The 20,364-nt window shown below is 42.0% G+C and overlaps 1 protein-coding gene across 1 annotated transcript; it reads left to right on the top strand.

Annotated features, from left to right (window-relative positions):
• The first annotated feature begins 839 nt into the window (after window positions 1-839).
• On the top strand, window positions 840-18,698 carry LOC118390871 (heat shock 70 kDa protein 4-like). Its single transcript, XM_035781579.2, has 19 exons — window positions 840-1,270; window positions 12,617-12,674; window positions 12,765-12,905; window positions 13,031-13,153; window positions 13,367-13,466; window positions 13,555-13,688; window positions 13,765-14,009; window positions 14,193-14,269; window positions 14,390-14,541; window positions 14,776-14,882; window positions 14,989-15,122; window positions 15,251-15,432; window positions 15,741-15,833; window positions 16,414-16,557; window positions 16,820-16,945; window positions 17,029-17,136; window positions 17,221-17,340; window positions 17,468-17,629; window positions 17,791-18,698. The coding sequence occupies exons 1-19, from the start codon at window positions 1,164-1,166 to the stop codon at window positions 17,998-18,000; spliced, it is 2,523 nt and encodes an 840-aa protein (XP_035637472.1). The 5' UTR covers window positions 840-1,163; the 3' UTR covers window positions 18,001-18,698.
• Window positions 18,699-20,364: the final 1,666 nt, after the last annotated feature.

The raw sequence follows: 20,364 nt of genomic DNA, 5'->3' as shown, positions 1-20,364 counted from the left end.
GGGAAGACACCTGTATAAGATCCTGGAAAAGGTGGGGGCAGGGAGGTCCTCAGGCCGAGAGAAGGGAGGAAAGTGTAGTCACAAGGCTGAGACTGGGACACACAAGGCTCAATAGTACATTGAAATTGGTGGGGAAACATCAGACTGTGATCATTGTCAGAAGGAGATGGAGACAGTGGAACATGTTCTACCAGAGCACCAAGTCTAGGTCCAAAAGGCTTTTTAACAGCTTCTACCCCCAAGCCATAAGACTCATGAACAGCTTATCAAAGGGCTACCCAGACCCCTCTTCTACGCTGCTGCTACTCTCTGTTTATTATCTATGCATAGTCACTTTAACTCTACCTACCTGTTCATATTACCTCAATTACCTTGACTAACCGGTGCCCCCGCACATTGACTCTGCACCAGTACCCCCTGTATATAGCTATTATATCACTATTATATCGTTATTGTTATTTTACTGCTGCTGTTTAATTATTTTGTACTTTTATTTTCTATTTATCTATTTTTTACTTAACGATTATTTTTTCTTACAACTGCATTGTAAAGCTTGTCAGCATTTCACTGTAAGATCTACGCCTGCTGTATTCGGCGCATGTGAGAAATACAATTTGATTTGATTTATTTCAGTGCCAGAAATATGTGAGGGAAAGGGAGCGATTGTTATTAGATTTGAGGAGTAACGGGGTTGAAGAGCCAGGTAGGATTGAGACCTTCAATGTCTCTGGTCCACACCCCAGTCCAGTTGGAGGCGGTAATGCACCTTAAAGTTGGTTGCCAACCGCCATATAAAGTTGATAGAATAAGAAGGTCCTGGTTCAGAATGAAATCTTTCAAATAGAAAGGTTCAGAGCCAAATATCTCTTGACAGAAAGGTCTAGAGCCATCGAGAACTATTCAATTCTCGCGATATTGCATTAAGATTCCGCGTGAACTCGCAAAACCACCTTGCATCTACCGGTGTGCACCACTACCACCAGCGTACTCTGTATTGTGCTGTGGATTATGAATTCAATTTGAATTTACACTTTTGATTTAAAATTATCCTCTGACTTTTATACGTCTTTCAAAAGAATTCAAACACGTTTCTGTTTAAAAAGAAGAGTTATCTACGTCTCCATTTCATACGGTAGTAGAATACAGGCAAGGTAGCGTGGAAGATGTCAGTGGTGGGAATTGATCTGGGCTTTCAAAGCTGCTATGTTGCTGTAGCTCGAGCCGGAGGAATTGAAACCGTGGCTAACGAATATAGCGACCGAAGTACACCGTAAGTAGAACATTTTAAAACTCGTTTCACCAGTCGAGATTTGCCATCCACTTGAAACAAATCCATTTGGTTTGTGAGTGGCCAGTTTCTGCGGCCTTGACAACTAACGTTAGCTAGCCATTTGGCTAACAGTTGTGTGTGTGTGCAGGGTAACGTTACTAGCTACTGCACGCGAATTCCGCTGGATAGCGTTATTCATCTAGTTTTGTCGGCAATTGTAATTATCGTTATTATCAGATGGTGTTATTTCACATTTGTATTTAACTAGATAATGGTTGCTGACTAGCAGTAAGTTATCATAAGGCGGGTGCCTACTATCATAGCTAACTAGCCAGTTAGCTAGCTCACCACTTACTGCGTTTAGTTAACACAGCCATAAAGTAATAAACCCCGCCCATTTCTACAAATTCTAACGAAATCTGATTTTTAAATGTAACCTTAATACTAACCGTAACCACACTGCTAACCTTACGCCTAACATTATATGAATACCAAAAATAAAATGTTTGTTTTCAATAATGTTTACGATATAGCCATTTCTACTTTGTAGCTAGGGTAACTAGTGGGAACTGCTTACTGTAGTAGCTTGCTTGCTATGTATGATGACGTCCGTTAATCGCCGGTAGGAATATTCTAGCAATTTTGCAGAGCGTAAAGCTATGTCGCAAAGTATAATGAGATGTAATGATCCCAAATGTAGTAAAAAATATATTCGTATCCTTTCCATATTCGTTTATGGCACCACTGGCAACATTTTTAATTTACAGCTAGTGTCAGACTTAGTGTTTTAGCTACATTAAATCATAATAAAATCTGTTCAAATGTAAAGATTGACTTTTAAATAATTTTATGTGTTTACATTTTCGAATGTTTGGGAATGAGAGATACATGGACATGTAGTGAGAAAGCAGCCATGCGTTTTGGACAACTAATAGACACTGCACCAAATAAAACCACAAAAAAACATGCTATGCATGTTACCAGTGCACCATAGCCAATCAGAGCTGCAGTAGGCCTATATGCAAATAAGCCATTTGCCACACCAGCCTGCCATCATTGACTTTGAACTGGACTGTGTTTAGTAACAGTGCGACTTTAGAGCATTAGAACGAATTGAACACCTGAATGGATTCCTGCAAATATGTAAATACCATGGGGGGAGTCCTACATTTGAGTACTTCAGTCCTATTGAGTAGGGTTAGGGTTAGTTGCCGATGCATGTAAACAAGATCAACAACTAATGCCAGCCAGAGCGAGATTATTTCAAATTTAACGAGGAAACGTTCGATAAACCCTCTCAAACTTTTTCAACTAGTTGGACCTCAACATAGCCCTGATAAATAATGGGGAATAGTAGCCTGCTCGTCCTTCTGCAGCTTGCCTGCCCATGCATGCTTGTCCCAACTTGCCTGTCTGCCCACCCATTTAATTGATGCCAAATGCATAAGATCAACTAAGAGATGCTAACTGTAGATCAATTGTTCAGCATAGCTAGCAAAGGAATTTACATATCTTGCTAGCTAACAAAATGACACCTGTATTTACATTTAAGTCATTTAGCAGACGCTCTTATCCAGAGCGACTTACAAATTGGTGCATTCACCTTATGACATCCAGTGGAACAGCCACTTTACAATAGTGCATCTAAATCTTTTAAGGGGGGGTGAGAAGGATTGTTTATCCTATCCTAGGTATTCCTTAAAGAGGTGGGGTTTCAGGTGTCTCCGGAAGGTGGTGATTGACTCCGCTGTCCTGGCGTCGTGAGGGAGTGTGTTCCACCATTGGGGAGCCAGAGCAGCGAACAGTTTTGACTGGGCTGAGCGGGAACTGTACTTCCTCAGTGGTAGGGAGGCGAGCAGGCCAGAGGTGGATGAACGCAGTGCCCTTGTTTGGGTGTAGGGCCTGATCAGAGCCTGGAGGTACTGAGGTGCCGTTCCCCTCACAGCTCCGTAGGCAAGCACCATGGTCTTGTAGCGGATGCGAGCTTCAACTGGAAGCCAGTGGAGAGAGCGGAAGCGGGGTGACGTGAAGAACTTGGGAAGGTTGAACACCAGACGGGCTGCGGCGTTCTGGATGAGTTGTAGGGGTTTAATGGCACAGGCAGGGAGCCCAGCCAACAGCAGTTGCAGTAATCCAGACGGGAGATGACAAGTGCCTGGATTAGGACCTGCGCCGCTTCCTGTGTGAGGCAGGTATCTTACTCTGCGGATGTTGTAGAGCATGAACCTACAGGAACGGGCCACCGCCTTGATGTTAGTTGAGAACGACAGGGTGTTTCCAGGATCACGCCAAGGTTCTTAGCGCTCTGGGAGGAGGACACAATGGAGTTGTCAACCGTTATTTTGATGGCGAGATCATGGAGTCGGGCAGTCCTTCCCGGGAGCAAGAGCAGCAAAACCGTCTTTCGAGGTTCAGCTTGAGGTGGTGATCCGTCATCCACACTGATATGTCTGCCAGACATGCAGAGATGTTAATTCGCCACCTGGTCATCAGAAGGGGGAATGGGAAGATTAATTGTGTGTCGTCTGCATAGCAATGATAGGAGAGACCATGTGAGGTTATGACAGAGCCAAGTGACTTGGTGTATAGCGAGAATAGGAAGGGCCTAGAACAGAGCCCTGGGGACACCAGTGGTGAGAGAGCGCGTCAGGTAGGACGCAATCCAACAAACGGAGTCAGCCCAACTCGGAGAGGGTGGAGAGGAGGATCTGATGGTTCACAGTATCGAAGGCAGCCGATAGGTCTAGAAGGATGAGAGCAGAGGAGAGAGAGTTAGCTTTAGCAGTGCGGAGCGCTCTGTGATACAGAGAAGAGCAGTCTCAGTTGAATGACTAGTCTTGAAACCTGACTGATTTGGATCAGAAGGTCATTCTGAGAGAGATAGCGGGAGAGCTGGCCAAGGACGGCACGTTCAAGAGTTTTGGAGAGAAAAGAAAGAAGGGATACTGGTCTGTAGTTGTTGACATCGGAGGGATCAGAGCTGTATCTCTAGCTGTTGCAACCAAACAACGATATGAGGGGGAAAAGTCACTCCCTCACCCACTACTCCAATGACATGACATCCTCCCATCAGCTAGCTATCGGCCTACCTAACATTAGATTCTGTGTTTTTAGGTTGTTAAATAAATAGCTAGCTACATAAATAGATACGTTAACCCAGGGGTGTCAAACTCAATCAGTGCACAGGCTTTATTGGGGGGCAACAGCAAATTTGTTTTTACAACAAAAAAATCAGCTGACCCAAAGTGACCATTGTTCTATTCAAAAAATATGGCTCATTATAATGTTAATTTATGTACATAGGATACTGTATATTGCATTTTAACATTTTAACTAGTGATGAACCGATATGACAATTTTGGCTGATACCGATATCCAATATTTTCCTTGCCCCCAACAAAACGACACCGATAACCTATTTATTTAAAAATGTTGCATTCTTTTAAGCATTCTAGCGCAGTTAAATATTTAACACTTTGACACGGACGCAGCAGTCTAAGGCACTGCATCTCAGTGCAAGAGACGTTACTGCAGCCCCTGGTTCGAATCCAGGCGGTATCTTATCTGACCATAGTTGGGAATCCCATAGAGCGCACAATGGTCTCAGCGTTGTCCGGGCCACCATTTGTTAATACGATTTGTTTTTAACTGACTTGCCTAGTTAAAGGTTACTCACACACCACACTGACCAACAAGTTATTTTGTTGGCAGTTAAGTATGTCCCCATTACCTGCAAAACATCATCAAAACCTATTTCTTTCACTTACTGGTTGTGCTGTTTTGTTGTTAATTTTCGTTTTGTTGTTAATTCGTTCAGTTGTTTCATTCTGAACCAGGCTTTCTATGGAATGCCGTTTGGGTCTTTACATGTTTTTTTATTTTTTTATTTCACCATAATTTAACCAGGTAGGCTAGTTGAGAACAAGTTCTCATTTGCAACTGCGACCTGGCCAAGATAAAGCAAAGCAGTTGTTCGACACACAACACAGAGTTACACATGGAGTAAACAAACATACAGTCAATAATACAGTAGAAAAGGTCTATCTATATACAGTATGTGCAAATGAGGTAGGATTAGAGAGGTAAGGCAATAAATAGGCCATGGTGGTGAAGTAATTACAATATAGCAATTAAACACTGGAATGGTAGATGAGCAGAAGATGAATGTGCAGGTAGAGATACTGGGGTGCAAAGGAGCAAGACAGATAAATACAGTGTGGGATGAGGGAGTTGAAGGGCTATTTACAGATGGGCTATGTACATGTTCAGTGATCTGCAAGCTAGAGGTCGACCGATTATGATTTTCAATACCGATTATTGGAGGACAAAAAAGCCGATACTGATTAATCGGCCTATTTAAAAATACCTTCTTTTTTTATAATAATAATAATAATTGTTTAAAAATTCTAATAATGACAATTACAAAAATACTGAATGAACACTTATTTGAACTTAATATAATACATAAATAAAATAAATTTAGCCTCAAATAAATAATGAAACATTTTCAATTTGGTTTTAAATAATGCAAAAACAAAGTGTTGGAGAAGAAAGTAAAAGTGCAATATGTGCCATGTAAGAAAGCTAACATTTAAGTTCCTTGCTCAGAGCATGAGAACATATGAAAGCTGGTGGTTCCTTTTAACATGAGTTTTCAATATTCCCAGGTAAAAAGTTTAGGTTGTATTTATTATAGGACTATTTCCCTCTATACCATTTGTGTTTCATTAACCTTTGACTATTGGATGTTCTTATAGGCACTTTAGTATTGCCAGTGTACAGTATAGCTTCTGTACCTTTCCTCGCTCGAACCAGGAACACAACAGCCACCCTCGAAGCAGCGTTACCCATGCAGAGCAAGGGGAACAACTACTCCAAGTCTCAGAGCGAGTGATGTTTGAAACGCTATTAGCGCGCACCCCGCTAACTAGCTAGCAATTTCACATCACATCGTTACACCAGCCTAATCTCGGGAGTTGATAGGCTTGAAGTCAAACAGCAGAGCTGCTGGCAAAATGCACGAAAGTGCTGTTTGAATGAATGCTTATGAGCCTGCTGGTGCCTACCATCGCTCAGTCAGACTGCTCTATTAAATCATAGACTTAATTATAATATAATAACACACAGAAATACGAGCCTTAGGTCATTAATATGGTCAAATCCGGAAACTATCATCTCGAAAACAAGACGGAACCGTTCTGTATTTTAGCTAACAGGTGGCATCCATCAGTCTAAATATTCCTGTTACATTGCACAACCTTCAATGTTATGTCATAATTACGTAAAATTCTGGCAAATTAGTTCGCAATGAGCCAGGCGGCCCAAACTGTTGCATATACCCTGACTGCGTGCAATGAACGCAAGAGAAGTGACACAATTTCACCTGCTTAATATTGCCTGCTAACCTAGATTTATTTTAGCTAAATATGCAGGTTTGAAAATATATACTTTGTATTTATTTTAAGAAAGGCATTGGTGTTTATGGTTAGGTACGCGTTGGAGCAACGACAGTCCTTTTTCGCGAATGCGCACTGCATCAATTATATGCAACGCAGGACACGCTAGATAAACTAGTAATATCATGTATCATGATGAGAGCGATATTGTCTCTAGAGACGTTTAAACCAGGTGCTATGTGGGAGGTGGAACTAAATGGTTGGTTAAGGCATATTGAGCAGGGCTAGAGGCTCTACAGTGAAATAAGATAATCACTAATCAGGACAGTAATGGACAAGGCATATTGATATTAGGGAGAGACATGCGTAGCTGGGTGATCATAGGGGTGAATGGTTGGGCTGGCTGGAGACACGGCGAACCAGACAGCTAGCAGAAGGGCCTTAGAGGGACGTCTCAACGGAGGAAGTCTGTTTTAGCCTCCGCATGCGGTGACGTCGATAGACCAATCATGATGGAATTAGTAGGGTTCCGAGTAGCAGAGGGGTCCAAGTCCAATTGGCAAAATGGGTATAGTGGCCCAAGAAATTGACTGATGGATCTATTCAGCTAACAGTCCAATATGTTCTAGACAGCTAGCAGGCCGCGGCTGACAGCTAGCGGGCCGCAGCTAGCAGATTGGCGTTCAGGGGACGTCGCGATGTAGGGGCCAGTTGAGTACCCCCTCGACCAGATTACGTCATGGTCCAGTCATGTAGGATCGGTGGGGTTCCGTTTCCCGTACCAGGAGTGGCTGATAGGCCTCTTCAGCTAGCTGGGAGAATGGGCCTAGCAAGGGCTAGCTCCAGGCTAATTGATGCTTGCTTCGGGACAGACGTTAGCCAGGAGTAGTCACTCGTATAGCAGCTAGCTAGCTGCGATGATCCAGGTGAAACGGTTCCGAGCTTGCGGTAGGAATCAGGGGGATATGGAGAGAGAATTGGTCCGGTATGCTCTGGTTTGAGTCGCGTTCTACAAACTGGCGAGAGCTTTCTGAGCTAAATGTTAGCTGATGACCTCTAGCAGTGGTTAGCTGACTACTAGCTAGTAGCTAGTAGTCAGTAGTAGCTAGTGAGCTGGCTAGCTTCTGTTGGGTGTTTCCAGTTCCGAAGTAAATAAAAAAACTTTAGAAAAAACAGATCCACACCACATTGTGTGAGCCGGGTTGCAGGAGAGTATTTTGAAGTTGAGGTTTAGAAAAATATTTTTAAAAGATAGGCAAAGAAAAATATATAAAAAGATATACACATGGGACAAGACAAAGGACAAAGACGTCTGATTGCTACGCCATCTTGGATAAGACTTGAAAAAAGATGCACGTCAATAACACTGTTTGACTTGTCGAATAACACAACATAATCTGTTTCAGTAGCTAACTACATAGCTAACTGTCATCTAAAATAACCCTAATTTACAAGACTGTTCTAATTTGATTAATGGTGGTCAGACCAGGGTAGCCTAGTGGTTAGAGCGTTGGACTAGTAACCGGAAGGTTGCGAGTTCAAACCCCCGAGCTGACAAGGTACAAATCTGTCGTTCTGCCCCTGAACAGGCAGTTAACCCACTGTTCCCAGGCCATCATTGAAAATAAGAATTTATTCTTAACTGACTTGCCTGGTTAAATAAAGGTAAAAAAAAAAAAAAATCTATGTGAAGCTAGCCACAATAAGGATTAGCCACAATAGTGGACTTTGCAGTTAGCCTTCAAAATAAAAGTATGGCATAATTCTACTATTTGTATTCATTTGCATCACTGTCAATTACATACTTTTATTCAGAAGGCAACCCACAAATTATTATTTCAAATTATTATTACATCATGTTTATATAGGTATGCGCGGTATCTTTGACATCGGTTTTTAACATCGCCATTTAACTAGACCGATACCGATGTTGGCATTTTTGGCTAATATCGTCCGATTCCGATATGTCCATCGATATATCGTGCATCCCGAATTTTAACAAAATATACATTTGTCCAGCCTTTGCTGCTATGCTTTCTGATGTGCATAATATACTGCGACCCTAATCAAAAATTATTTAATAACTCCAGTAACAAAAAACGTAGCTATAGGTTGTTGTAACATTTAAACTTAACATGTTTTTTACACTGCATGGATCACCAGGGTGGTGGAATTCAGCATTTCTGTATGGTGCACTCAATGTCTTGTAGTTGAGTCGGCAGCATAGGCTACTGCTCAAATGTTGTTGTAATAGGCCTACATATTTCTTCTTTGCATGGTGTTTTATTGCAGGATTTGTTTTTTGGTTATTCATTGTCAAGATTTAACTGATGCTAGACTGCAATATTTTAGTATCCTAGCTAGTACTGTGGCACGTTTGTACACTTTCCCTCTGCGCGCTGTAAACAGGACACACGAAAGCAGCACTATTGAAGTTGAATTTACAGACGCAAGCGCAATAGGCTGTAATTAAATCAAGTATACTGAACCAACCACAATTGAGTTAGTTCATATAAGGAAATCAGTCAATTTAAATATATTCATTAGGCCATAATTTATTAATTAAGAGCGTGAATAAGAACCAGTCAGTATCTGTTGTGACCACCATGTACCACATACAGCGTGACAGGCTGTTGATTGTGGCCTGTGGAATGTTGTCCCACTCTTCTTCAATGGCTGTCCAAAGTTGCAGGATATTAAAATACATTTTTCTATTTGGCACATGCGCTGAATACAACAGGTGTAGACCTTACAGTGAAATGCTTACTTTGAGATATTGATGGGAACTGGAACACTCTGTTGTACACGTTGATCCAGAGCATCCCAAAAATTATCAATGGGTGACATGTCTGAGTATGCAGGCCATGGAAAAACTGGGGCATTTTCAGCTTCCAGGAATTGTGTACAGATCCTTGCGACATGGAGCCGTGCATTACCATGCTGAAACGTGATAGCGGTGGATGAATGACACGCCAATGGGCCTCAGGATCTCATCATGGTATCTCTGTGCATTCAGGTTGCCATTGATAAAATGCTATTGTGTTCATTGTCTGTAGCTTATGCCTGCCCATACCATAGCCCCACCGCCATGCCATTATGGGGCACTCGGTTCACAACGTTGACATCAGCAAACTGCTTGCCCACACGACACCATATGTGTTCTCTGCAGTTGTGAGGCCAGTTGGACGTACTGCCAAATTCTCTAAATTGACATTGGGTTTGGTTTATGGTAGAGAAATTAACATTAAATTATCTGGCAACAGCTCTGGTTGACATTTCTGCAGTCAGTATGCAAATTGTACGCTCCCTCAACTTGAGACATCGGTGGCATTGTGTTGTGTGCACATTTTTGTTATCTTTAATTTCATCCCATGAAACATGGGACCAACACTGTGTTGTGTTGATATTTTTGTTCAGCGTAGATGACTCCACTGTTAACTTATTTATACTCGCTTGTGTTTTGTATTTGGCCTGCGGGCCTTGTTTGACAGGTGTGCTAGCCTATTAGCCACGTTATGACTGACTTGTGATCATTGCCTTTGCTAGTTTGATTGTATTGACCTTCCCAGCCTTAGTTACGATAACCCGTTTTTGTTTAAAATATTGTGTAATTGAAACTGAAACAATGCATCCGAATGGGTGGAGGCAGCAAACAATGTACCAGCCCAGCTGTGATTTACAACCTGATAGATTTCTTGGTAGTTAAAGAAATAATGCTGTTGGCGAATTATATAAATCATGCGTTGTACTGAATCCATCTATTCTGCCAGCAATGCCTTACTGTATTTCATTGTATTTTGAGTCAAATAGAACCTATTTTTAAAACCTCTTATAAAATTGGTTTTGAACCATAAACTTGGAATGTAATATTTGTGACTTATTATTATTAATATCGACCAAAGTATACTGAACAAAAATATAAAAAACAATTTCAAAGATTTTACTGATTTACAGTTCATAGAAGGGAATTAGTCAATTGAAATTCATTAGGCCCTAATCTATGGATTTTACATGACTGTGCCTGGGAGGTCCACTCCCTTGGGAGCCGGGTCCACTCCCTTGGGAGCCGGGTCCACTCCCTTGGGAGCCGGGTCCACTCCCTTGGGAGCCGGGTCCACTCCCTTGGGAGCCGGGTCCACTCCCTTGGGAGCCGGGTCCACTCCCTTGGGAGCCGGGTCCACTCCCTTGGGAGCCGGGTCCACTCCCTTGGGAGCCGGGTCCACTCCCTTGGGAGCCGGGTCCACTCCCTTGGGAGCCGGGTCCACTCCCTTGGGAGCCGGGTCCACTCCCTTGGGAGCCGGGTCCAGTTTAGCAGAATGAGTTTTTCTACATACATAAATACTCCTGAGCACCCCCATTCCCCTCCTCAGACGATCCTACAGGTGAAGAAGCAGGATATGTAGGTCCTAGGCTGGCGTGGTTACAGTTGAGGCAGGTTGGATGTACTGCCAAATTCTCTGAAACAATGGAGGCGGCTTATGGTAGAAAAATCACATTCTGTCAACAGCTCTGTTGGACATTCGTGCAGTCAATATGCCAATTGCACACTTCCTCAACTTAATACATCTGTGGCTTTGTATTGTGTGACAAAACTGCACATTTTAGTGGCCTTTTATTGTCCTCACCACAAGGTGCACCTGTGTATTGATCATGCTGTTTAATTAGCTTCTTGACATGCCACACCTGTCAGGTGTCTGGATTATCTTCGCAAATTTAAATGCTCTCTAACAGGAATGTAAACAAATTTGTACTTTTTGTATGTATGGAACATTTTCTGGCATCTTTTCTTTCAGTTAATGAAAAATTGGACCAGGACTTTACATGTTGCATTTATATTTCTGTTCATTGTAGTTAAAATGCTGTCAGTTCCACTTTAAGTCAATGATTACAGAGTGGGGTTGCTAAAATAAATGTCAGTGAGTGACATTGTCTAATCCCTATATCACACATCCATATGTTTGATTTACATACTTATTGTGGTGATTCTGATATACAGTATACTTCTACTAGTTAGGAAAACATTTAATGGATGTTTTATTGACACATACACCAGATAGGTGCAGTGAATGTGGCGTTGTACAGCAGGGCTGCCCAACCCTCTTCCTGGAGCGCTACAGTCCTGTGGGTTTTCAGTTCAACCTTAATTTAACACACCTGATTCTATGATTAGCTGCTCAACAAGACCTTAACTAGTTGAATCAGAGATGCTAAATTAGGTTTGGACTGAATGCTTACAGGACAGTAGATCTCCAAGAAGAAGTTTGGGCAGCCCTGCTATACATGGTCAGCCATTGCTCAAGGGCACACTACCAGATTTTTCACTTTGTCGGGTTCGAGTATTTGAACCAACAACCTTTTTGTTTCTGGCCCAATGCACTAGCCACTAGGCTACCTGCCACCCTAATTAGTAATCACCTTCGGCAGGCAGTCTCAAAATTCTTGTCATCTCTGCACCTCACCTCGGTCTGAGATTTAAATCGGTCTGAGATTAAATATAGTAATATGTAATATTAAGTGATTAAGTGTAATCAGGGTAGCAACTAACTGTGAAAGATAATTATTGTGAGCCTTTTATTAATAATGAGTTTTCGTTATACATTACTGCATTGTAAGATTTACTATACTTTGCTTGTCAGCTTAACTATACGGGTGTAGTGACATCGGCATGCAATTGGGTTGTCTACATTTTGGTGCATTAACCTCTCGCTGACATCACCAACAACTGCACACTTGTGTTGACAGTAATTGTAGTGTGTGCTTTTGCCATTGACATCTGTGTTTAGCAGTGATGACAGAAGAGTTTGGACTAAAGGGCTCTTTGGAACGTAGCCTACATTTTGGCATTGCAAGTTTTGTCTGTTGTGGCAGTTAAGCATGTAGGGTAAACTATTTGAGCACCATGCACGCAGGGAAGGATCTGTTATCAATAACATCTTCACTTTTTTTTCAGAGCATGTGTGTCCTTTGGACCACGTAATCGTTCAATAGGAGCGGCAGCCAAAGGCCAGGTAAGCTTAACCCTTATCGCTAATACAATTCAGTTGTTAAAGTAAAGTAGTGTTATTTGATCATGGTATTTGTTGTTTTGTTTTTGAAAGGTTGTAACAAATTGTAAGAACACTGTTCAAGGGTTCAAGCGATTCCATGGCAGGGCATTTTCAGACCCCTATGTCCAGTCAGCAAAATCTAGCCTGGTTTACGACCTGGCCCAGTTGCCTTCTGGGTCGACCGGGATCAAGGTAAATGATCAAAAGTGAAGTATACTTTCTGATTTAGCACTTGATCCATCATGGTGGTAGAGGCTGAACAGTTGAGATATTCAATCTTCAAGACGTTTGTACTTCATTACTATACTTTTTACTAGGTGATGTACATGGAGGAGGAGAAAGTCTTCAGCATTGAACAAGTCACTGCCATGCTGCTGACCAAACTGAAGGAGACTGCTGAGACCGCAATGAAGAAACCTGTGGCTGATTGTGTCATCTCTGTAAGCAGTTTTACTTCTACTTAGACAAGGCCCAGAGATGTAAAGATACAGAGCAGTATTTCTTTGGTTAGCAAAATGTCATTAATACAGCGACGCCTATGCCCTATTGTAACTCCATATATTTTCTAAAGAGTAAATGTTTTATCACACAGTATAAGCAGTCAAGGATGATGTTTTTGTTAAGGGTCATAATTTTTCCTAAATGTGTTCCAGGTCCCCAGCTTCTACACTGACGCAGAGAGGAGGTCCGTTATAGATGCTGCTCAGATTGCTGGACTCAACTGCCTACGACTTATGAATGAGACCACTGCAGGTAATTCCATTACCATGCCAACACTGAGCAATGTTAACTCATGTAATCTTGGTCTGAAGACATTTTTCTGTCTCTTTGATTCTTCCAGTTACACTGGCATATGGGATCTATAAACAAGATCTCCCTGCCCCTGAGGAAAAGCCAAGAAATGTGGTGTTTGTAGATTTGGGCCATTCTGGTTATCAGGTCTCCATCTGTGCCTTCAACAAAGGAAAGCTCAAAGTATGTTGTTTATATGTACAAAACTTCTTTTTTTTTAATAGAATAAGACATGGAATTAATGTTCTTTCTCTTTCAGATGCTAGCTTCTGCGTCTGACGCAGCATTGGGTGGCAAAGACTTTGACGAGGTGTTGGTGAACCATTTCTGTGAGGAGTTTGGCAAGAAGTACAAGCTGGATGTGAAAACCAAGCCCAGAGCCCTGGTTCGTCTCTACCAGGAGTGTGAGAAGCTCAAGAAGCTGATGAGTGCCAATTCCTCTGATCTGCCACTCAACATTGAGTGCTTCATGAATGACATTGACGTCACTGGGAAACTTAACAGGTTGGTGAAGCAAAATACAAGTCCTCTCACCCATCACAGTACCTCTATTACATTTAGGCCATCTGCAGTGGAAAAGCCAATTGTCAGGAAGTGTTTTCATTCGGTGGATGTGTATCATCATGATGCAAGCAGCTGCATGTGTGTACGGTATCTATTAATATCCAATGACCACTGTTGTTCCAGAGGCCACTTTGAGGAGATGTGTGCAGGGCTTCTGGCCAAAGTGGAGGCTCCCCTGCGCAACGTCATGGAACAAGCCAGTGAGTAACTGTAGTAGTACTAATAGTAGCAGGAGTATCCCTCAGCAGAGCCTTTTCATTTTCTTGCTAACACCTGGGTGGGCTGTTTAATTTGACTGGTGTGTTCCATGCATTGTTCAGAGCTGAAGAAGGAAGACCTCTACGCTGTGGAAATCGTGGGCGGTGCCTCCAGGATCCCAGCCGTCAAAGAAAGAGTTTGCAAATTCTTTGGAAAAGAACTGAGCATGACTTTAAATGCAGACGAGGCTGTTGCAAGAGGATGTGCACTGCAGGTATCATGTCATGACTCACTGTCCCCAATGACCTTTTCAGCAAATGGGCATGCTGTTTTTAGCCTCTTACGGAACTGGTTGTTATCACTGTAGTTGTCAACCTGATTAGCACAAACTATTTGCAGTAAATAACCTTACTGTTGACATGCCATGAACTACTGTATACAGTTGTTAACCAGTTAGTAATGTAGCACCCCTGAAATGTGTTATAATGCATGTGATTGATCTCCCCAGTGTGCTATCCTGTCCCCCGCCTTCAAAGTCAGAGAGTTTTCCATCACTGATGTTGTGCCCTATCCCATCTCATTGAAGTGGAACTCTGCTGCAGAGGAGGGGTTAAGGTGTGAACTCTCTTCTTTACATTTGACATAAGTTTATTTGACACTGATCGCACTGAACTCAGATCAGCAGTGACTCGCATAATCTTCTTGTCTCCTCCAATGTCAGTGATTGCGAGGTATTCCCAAAGAACCATGCTGCACCCTTCTCCAAAGTGTTGACGTTCTACCGGAGAGAGCCCTTCTCCTTGGAGGCCTACTACAACAACCCTAAAGAGCTGCCGTACCCGGACCCCTCAATAGGTACCCAAACAAACAGGCCTGAAACTCTAGACCCGTCTAATAAGCAATAGGCTTGCACATATTCAGTTAATTATTTACTTTGAATGGTTGTCTCTAAGGCCATGTTAATCCGTGTCTGAACTCCTTAGGTCAGTTCTTGGTCCAGAAAGTGGTTCCCCAGGCGAATGGTGAAAGCTCAAAAGTTAAGGTGAAAGTTAGGGTGAATGTCCACGGTGTCTTCAGCGTGTCCAGTGCCTCTCTAGTGGAGGTCCTGAAACCTACTGAGGGAGAGGAGCCCATGGAGACAGACCTTGCGGGGAAGGAAGACGAGGTTTGTGTGCTTTGTTTTGGCGCGGCTTTCACAAGCCTATAATCTACCCACACCCAGTTCATTGGAAAATTGTCAGCCCAAACATATTTAGTAAAATGGCAGGTAATTCAGCTGTCATGTCTGAACAAGTTAGATCTGTTCCAGGAACAGATGTGTCCATTTTCTATTCCTTGTGGTTTTTTTTTTCTTTCACAATGATGACTTTCTCTGATGTGTGATCTGGCCATCTGTGCACTGTGATGCCAAGCTAACTCGTGGTGGTGTTAACTCCACATTAATGGCTAATCGAATGTTTCTCATCTCATCAGAGTAAGATGCAGACTGACCAAGATGACCAGAAAGCCCAAGGTGATGGACAGAAAGACAATGCTGACAAGAAGTCTGAGACTGAGGAAATGGAGGTAGCTAACGGACTGCGTATTTCCTTTGCTATACAGTGCGATAACATCTTTTTCTACCACTGACATTCTGAGGGGGATGCTTTTTGTCTAGATGTATTAATGATTTTCATTTTAAATGTAACCTTTTATTTAACTAGGAAAGCCAGTTAAGAACAAATTCATATTTACAATGACTGCCTACACGGCCAAACCTGGACGACGCTGGGCCAATTGTGCGCTGCCCTATGGGACTCCTAATCACGGCCGGTTGTGATAGTCTGGATTCGAACCAGGGTGTCTTTATATATAATATATATATATATGCCATTTAGCAGACGCTTTTATCCAAAGCGACTTACAGTCATGTGTGCATACATTCTACGTATGGGTGGTCCCGGGGATCGAACCCACTACCCTGGCGTTACAAGCGCCATGCTCTACCAACTGAGCTACAGAAGGACCACTTTAGTGACACCTCTAGCACTGCGATGCAGTACCTTAGACCGCTGCGGCACTCGGGAGCCCATGATATAGCCTTATTTATGGGACCAGTCAGTGCACATTTATCTAAAAGGTGTATTTTTATTTATTTTTATCTTAGACATCAGAGGATGGAAAAGAGAAGAATCAAGCTTCATCAGCAAAGAAACCGAAAGTGAAAACGAAGACTGTCGAGCTCCCAATAGAAAACAGCATGCGCTGGCAACTAACCAACGACACGGTCAATCTGTTTGTGGAGAATGAGGTAATATTGTAGGATATCATGGCAACTTGTCCCATCATTAATTAATTTTAATTAGCTGAAAACCTGTATTGACATGTATGTAGTTTTACAAGCATAACCTTGACACTTTATTGTAAATCGTAAAGCTAGTGTACAGTATTTTTGTGTGACTCAAACTGAAGGTTAATGACTTGCTTGAGCATGTCAATCTTTATCTACAGCAAGGCTGTGATGAAAGGAAAGTAACAAATATAAAAACATGTATTTGATGTGTCCATCTCAGGGTAAGATGATTATGCAGGACAAGCTGGAGAAGGAGCGGAACGATGCCAAGAACAACGTAGAAGAGTACGTTTATGATATGAGAGACAAACTGCATGGATTGTTGGAGAAGTTTGTCAGTGAATCTGTGAGTATATTGCCACTATATAACCTTACACGCATTGAAACAAATGATGTGAAGTTATTCAAGTTAATGTTTTCCAAATGCAGGACAGAGACACCTTTTCGTTAAGACTTGAGGACACCGAGAACTGGTTGTATGAAGACGGCGAGGACCAACAGAAACAAGTGTACATCGACAAACTGGCTGAATTAAAGGTAACATTGTCGGTCAATTCATGTCTCTGGTTTTAGCATAGGATAGATTGTGTCAGGTGACTGAACTGAATGTCCCTTCTTCAGAAACTTGGGCAGCCCATCCGGGAAAGATACAATGAGGCTGAGGAAAGGCCAAAAGCATTCGATGAACTTGGAAAGCATATCCAACAGTTCATGAAGATTGTAGAAGCTTACAAAACAAAGGTAATTTATAAGATTATTATTGCATAGTTGTGCACATAGTTTTATCGACCTTGAGCTACTGGACATCTAATGATATCTCAATGTCTCCCAGCACTGAAATGTTCCTTATGCCTGTCTTGACACCCAGGAGGAGCAGTATGAGCATTTGGATGAGTTGGAGATGTTGAAGGTGGATAAGCAGGTGAACGACGCCATGATCTGGATGAACAGCAAAATGAACGCGCAGAGCAAACACAATCTTACCCAGGAGCCTGCTGTCAAAGTCAGAGAGATTCAGGCAAAAACAAAGGTAAGTGCTAATAATTGGTTTGCATAGTCTTTCCAATAACTGTTTTGCCTGGTCAGGTCACATGGTCAAGGAAAACTCCTGGTCCTAAAATGACATATGTTCATCCAAATGTAAAAATGGCCCAGATGTCTAACTATGATATCCTCTCTCCATCTTTGTAGGAGCTTGACTCGGCTTGCAACCCAATCGTGTCAAAGCCCAAACCTAAAGTGGAGGTCCCCAAGGATGAGAAGGCAGAGCAGAATGGGCCAGTAAATGGACAGGAGGGCACAGAGGCCCAGCCGGGCAGCCCAGAGAAGGGTGCAGCAGGGGGCACGGTGGCTCCTGAATCTGCAGAGGGCAATAAACAGCCTGAGATGGACATTGACTAACTGCTGCAGCTGCCTCTCTAACCCCTCTGACATCTTGCTGATGGCCTCTCTTTTGATTACACAATTGGACTATTCCTTTAAATACTCTCAATCTGCCTTCTTGGCATGTAACACTTTACCTGTTTATATACAATGATAGCGTATTGATCAGGCTGTTTGACATAAAATACTGTAAGGCTGCAGGATGGAAATGTGTTTTCTTTGTTTTGCTTCAATGGCCATTTTGTAAGGAATGTTCAGCCCACTTCCACTGAGAATGTCATATTAAGAGGTGGTATGCAGAGGAAAGTAGTAAAGACGTTTGATGAAATTAACTATTATTGATTGGGGGTAGAGGTTCAAGCTTAGCATCATCATTATTCCCCATTGGATATGACTTATTGTGCATTTGTTTCACTTAAATCTTGCAGCTGTTGGATAAATGGATATTGGATGGAATAAAGGTTAATGTAATTCGGAGATGGGTATTATAGAGGCACCAATTATCTGTCCACTATATTCAATTAGATTTGAGTTACTGTCATGCAGTATTTTTTTAATGTAAGGCTGTCTCTTTAAAAGCAATGGTCTGTGAGTTGTTCTCTGGTATAGACTTTTTTGTTTTTCTATTCTACAACAGTGTGGATGTGTGGGGAAGACCAGTTTGGTGCTGTTACCACTAACCAAAAGCAAAATAAATACATGTTGGTGTCTGAGAATTATGTGAAAGATCGCTGAAAGGTTATTTGAAAATGCAATGTGGAGCGTGTTGATTTTTGACCTTGAATTCAGCAAGAGGGAAAAAACTCCATACAATTTTCTGGTCTACTGTCATGCAAAGGTTGTATAACACAATGTTTAGATGGTATACTTTCATAATCACATTGTATGAAAGATTAAATCATTTAAAGGTCTGTGGAGGTTTTGATGAACAATGCATTATTTTTTGACCAACCCTCCATAAACAAAACCTCCTAAGGTGTGCAGAGAGAGTGAGACCTCACTTCAAGGGCTCAGAGCAAGTGACGTCACCGATTGAAACGCTATTTAGCGCGCACCACCGCTAACTAAACTAGCGTTTCACATCCATTACACAAGCTTCTCAAAGGCACTTCCTCCCTTTTTTCTTTCTGTTCCAACCACCATGACCTACACCAAAATCACCAGTAGTATTCTGGTTGTGCTTTGGTTAAGGCTGTATTCTACAGCTCTCACAATATTCTGGGTTTCTGAGACTAGTCAAATCTAAGTTTATTGGTTGGGTACAGATTTTCTAATCACAGGTGCAGTGAAATGCTTGTTTTATCTCCAATGGTGCAGTCTGTCTGCTTACTGTCTTGCAGTTTCCCTTATATATTGAATAACCATCCTAAGATGGCCAGTCAAAAAAAGCTTTATCACTACATCAAGATAATTCCACTCATTTCCCAAAACTCTTTCCCCACAGGAGGATCTGAAAATCTCCCCCAGCAGAGACTTGCAGAAAGATGATCCATTAATAAATGTTGTTGAAAGTGTTGCTGTAATGCAATGCGTCTTTCCATAGGTCCACACTTTACTGGTGAGCTTGCTTATAATTGCTCCGGCTCTGCGGGTGGGAGGAAGGCTGTCATCTATTATTGGTGCTTTCATGACAGCTGGAGAACTTGGAGGAAAAACAAGGTCAAATCTCGATGTCAGTAATCTTCAGTTCAGACAGCCGGAGCTCTAGAAAGATGCCCAAATTTCCAAGTTGGATGACCGTTCAAAACGATTTTCCCAGTTGTCTAGAATGTACTGAATTCGTAAGTCGGACATTTCCTAGTTGTTTTGAATGCGGCATAGAGCTAGATATATTACATTAAATGAGATAGGAATACCCCTGGGAAATTAATGGAGAACGTGTTTACACCTCACACACGCAGTAGACTCGACCAATCGCGTCCACGTTGGCATGCAGCTGCTAAAGTAGTCGTTACGCAATCACTTTTAAAAGTCAAGAGTATGAGTCAAGAAACCTGCCTATTTTCCTCTAAAGTACCCAATGTCACGATTCCAAAACTATACGATATTACAGAGAACAAGTTATCTATCTCGGAATATATTTGTATTATTGTTCTTGTTGACGAAGTTTTTTGGAGCTAGCGCCCAATTTATGGAGTCATTTTCACGCCATATGTACTAAATTCAAAATAAAATAAATCGTGAACATGGAAAAAAAAGTTGAGAATGTAAACACATTTTCGAGGACGGGTGAAATAATGGATGTTGAAATCAAAATATAAATGTAAACTAACATAAGACATCAAAACTTAAATTATTTAAAGTCGTTGCCAGCCTGTAGTTAGCCACTGCCAGCCATAGGGTTGTCCATGTTTTTATTAAACCAAGTCACTTCGAAATAAG

This window comes from Oncorhynchus keta, chromosome 12 (genome assembly GCF_023373465.1).
Source record: "Oncorhynchus keta strain PuntledgeMale-10-30-2019 chromosome 12, Oket_V2, whole genome shotgun sequence".
Classification (NCBI taxonomy): Eukaryota; Metazoa; Chordata; class Actinopteri; order Salmoniformes; family Salmonidae; genus Oncorhynchus; species Oncorhynchus keta.
The sequence above is the reverse complement of the archived record's forward strand: the minus strand, read 5'-3'. Positions and strand labels throughout refer to the sequence as shown.

Bases quoted from the DNA above. Each gene is read 5' to 3' on its own strand.
- LOC118390871 (XM_035781579.2), top strand. From the start codon at position 1,164: ATGTCAGTGGTGGGAATTGATCTGGGCTTTCAAAGCTGCTATGTTGCT. The intron at 13,467-13,554 runs GTAATTCCATTA...TGATTCTTCCAG, and splicing joins TATGAATGAGACCACTGCAG to TTACACTGGCATATGGGATC. The intron at 15,834-16,413 runs GTAGCTAACGGA...TTTTTATCTTAG, and splicing joins CTGAGACTGAGGAAATGGAG to ACATCAGAGGATGGAAAAGA.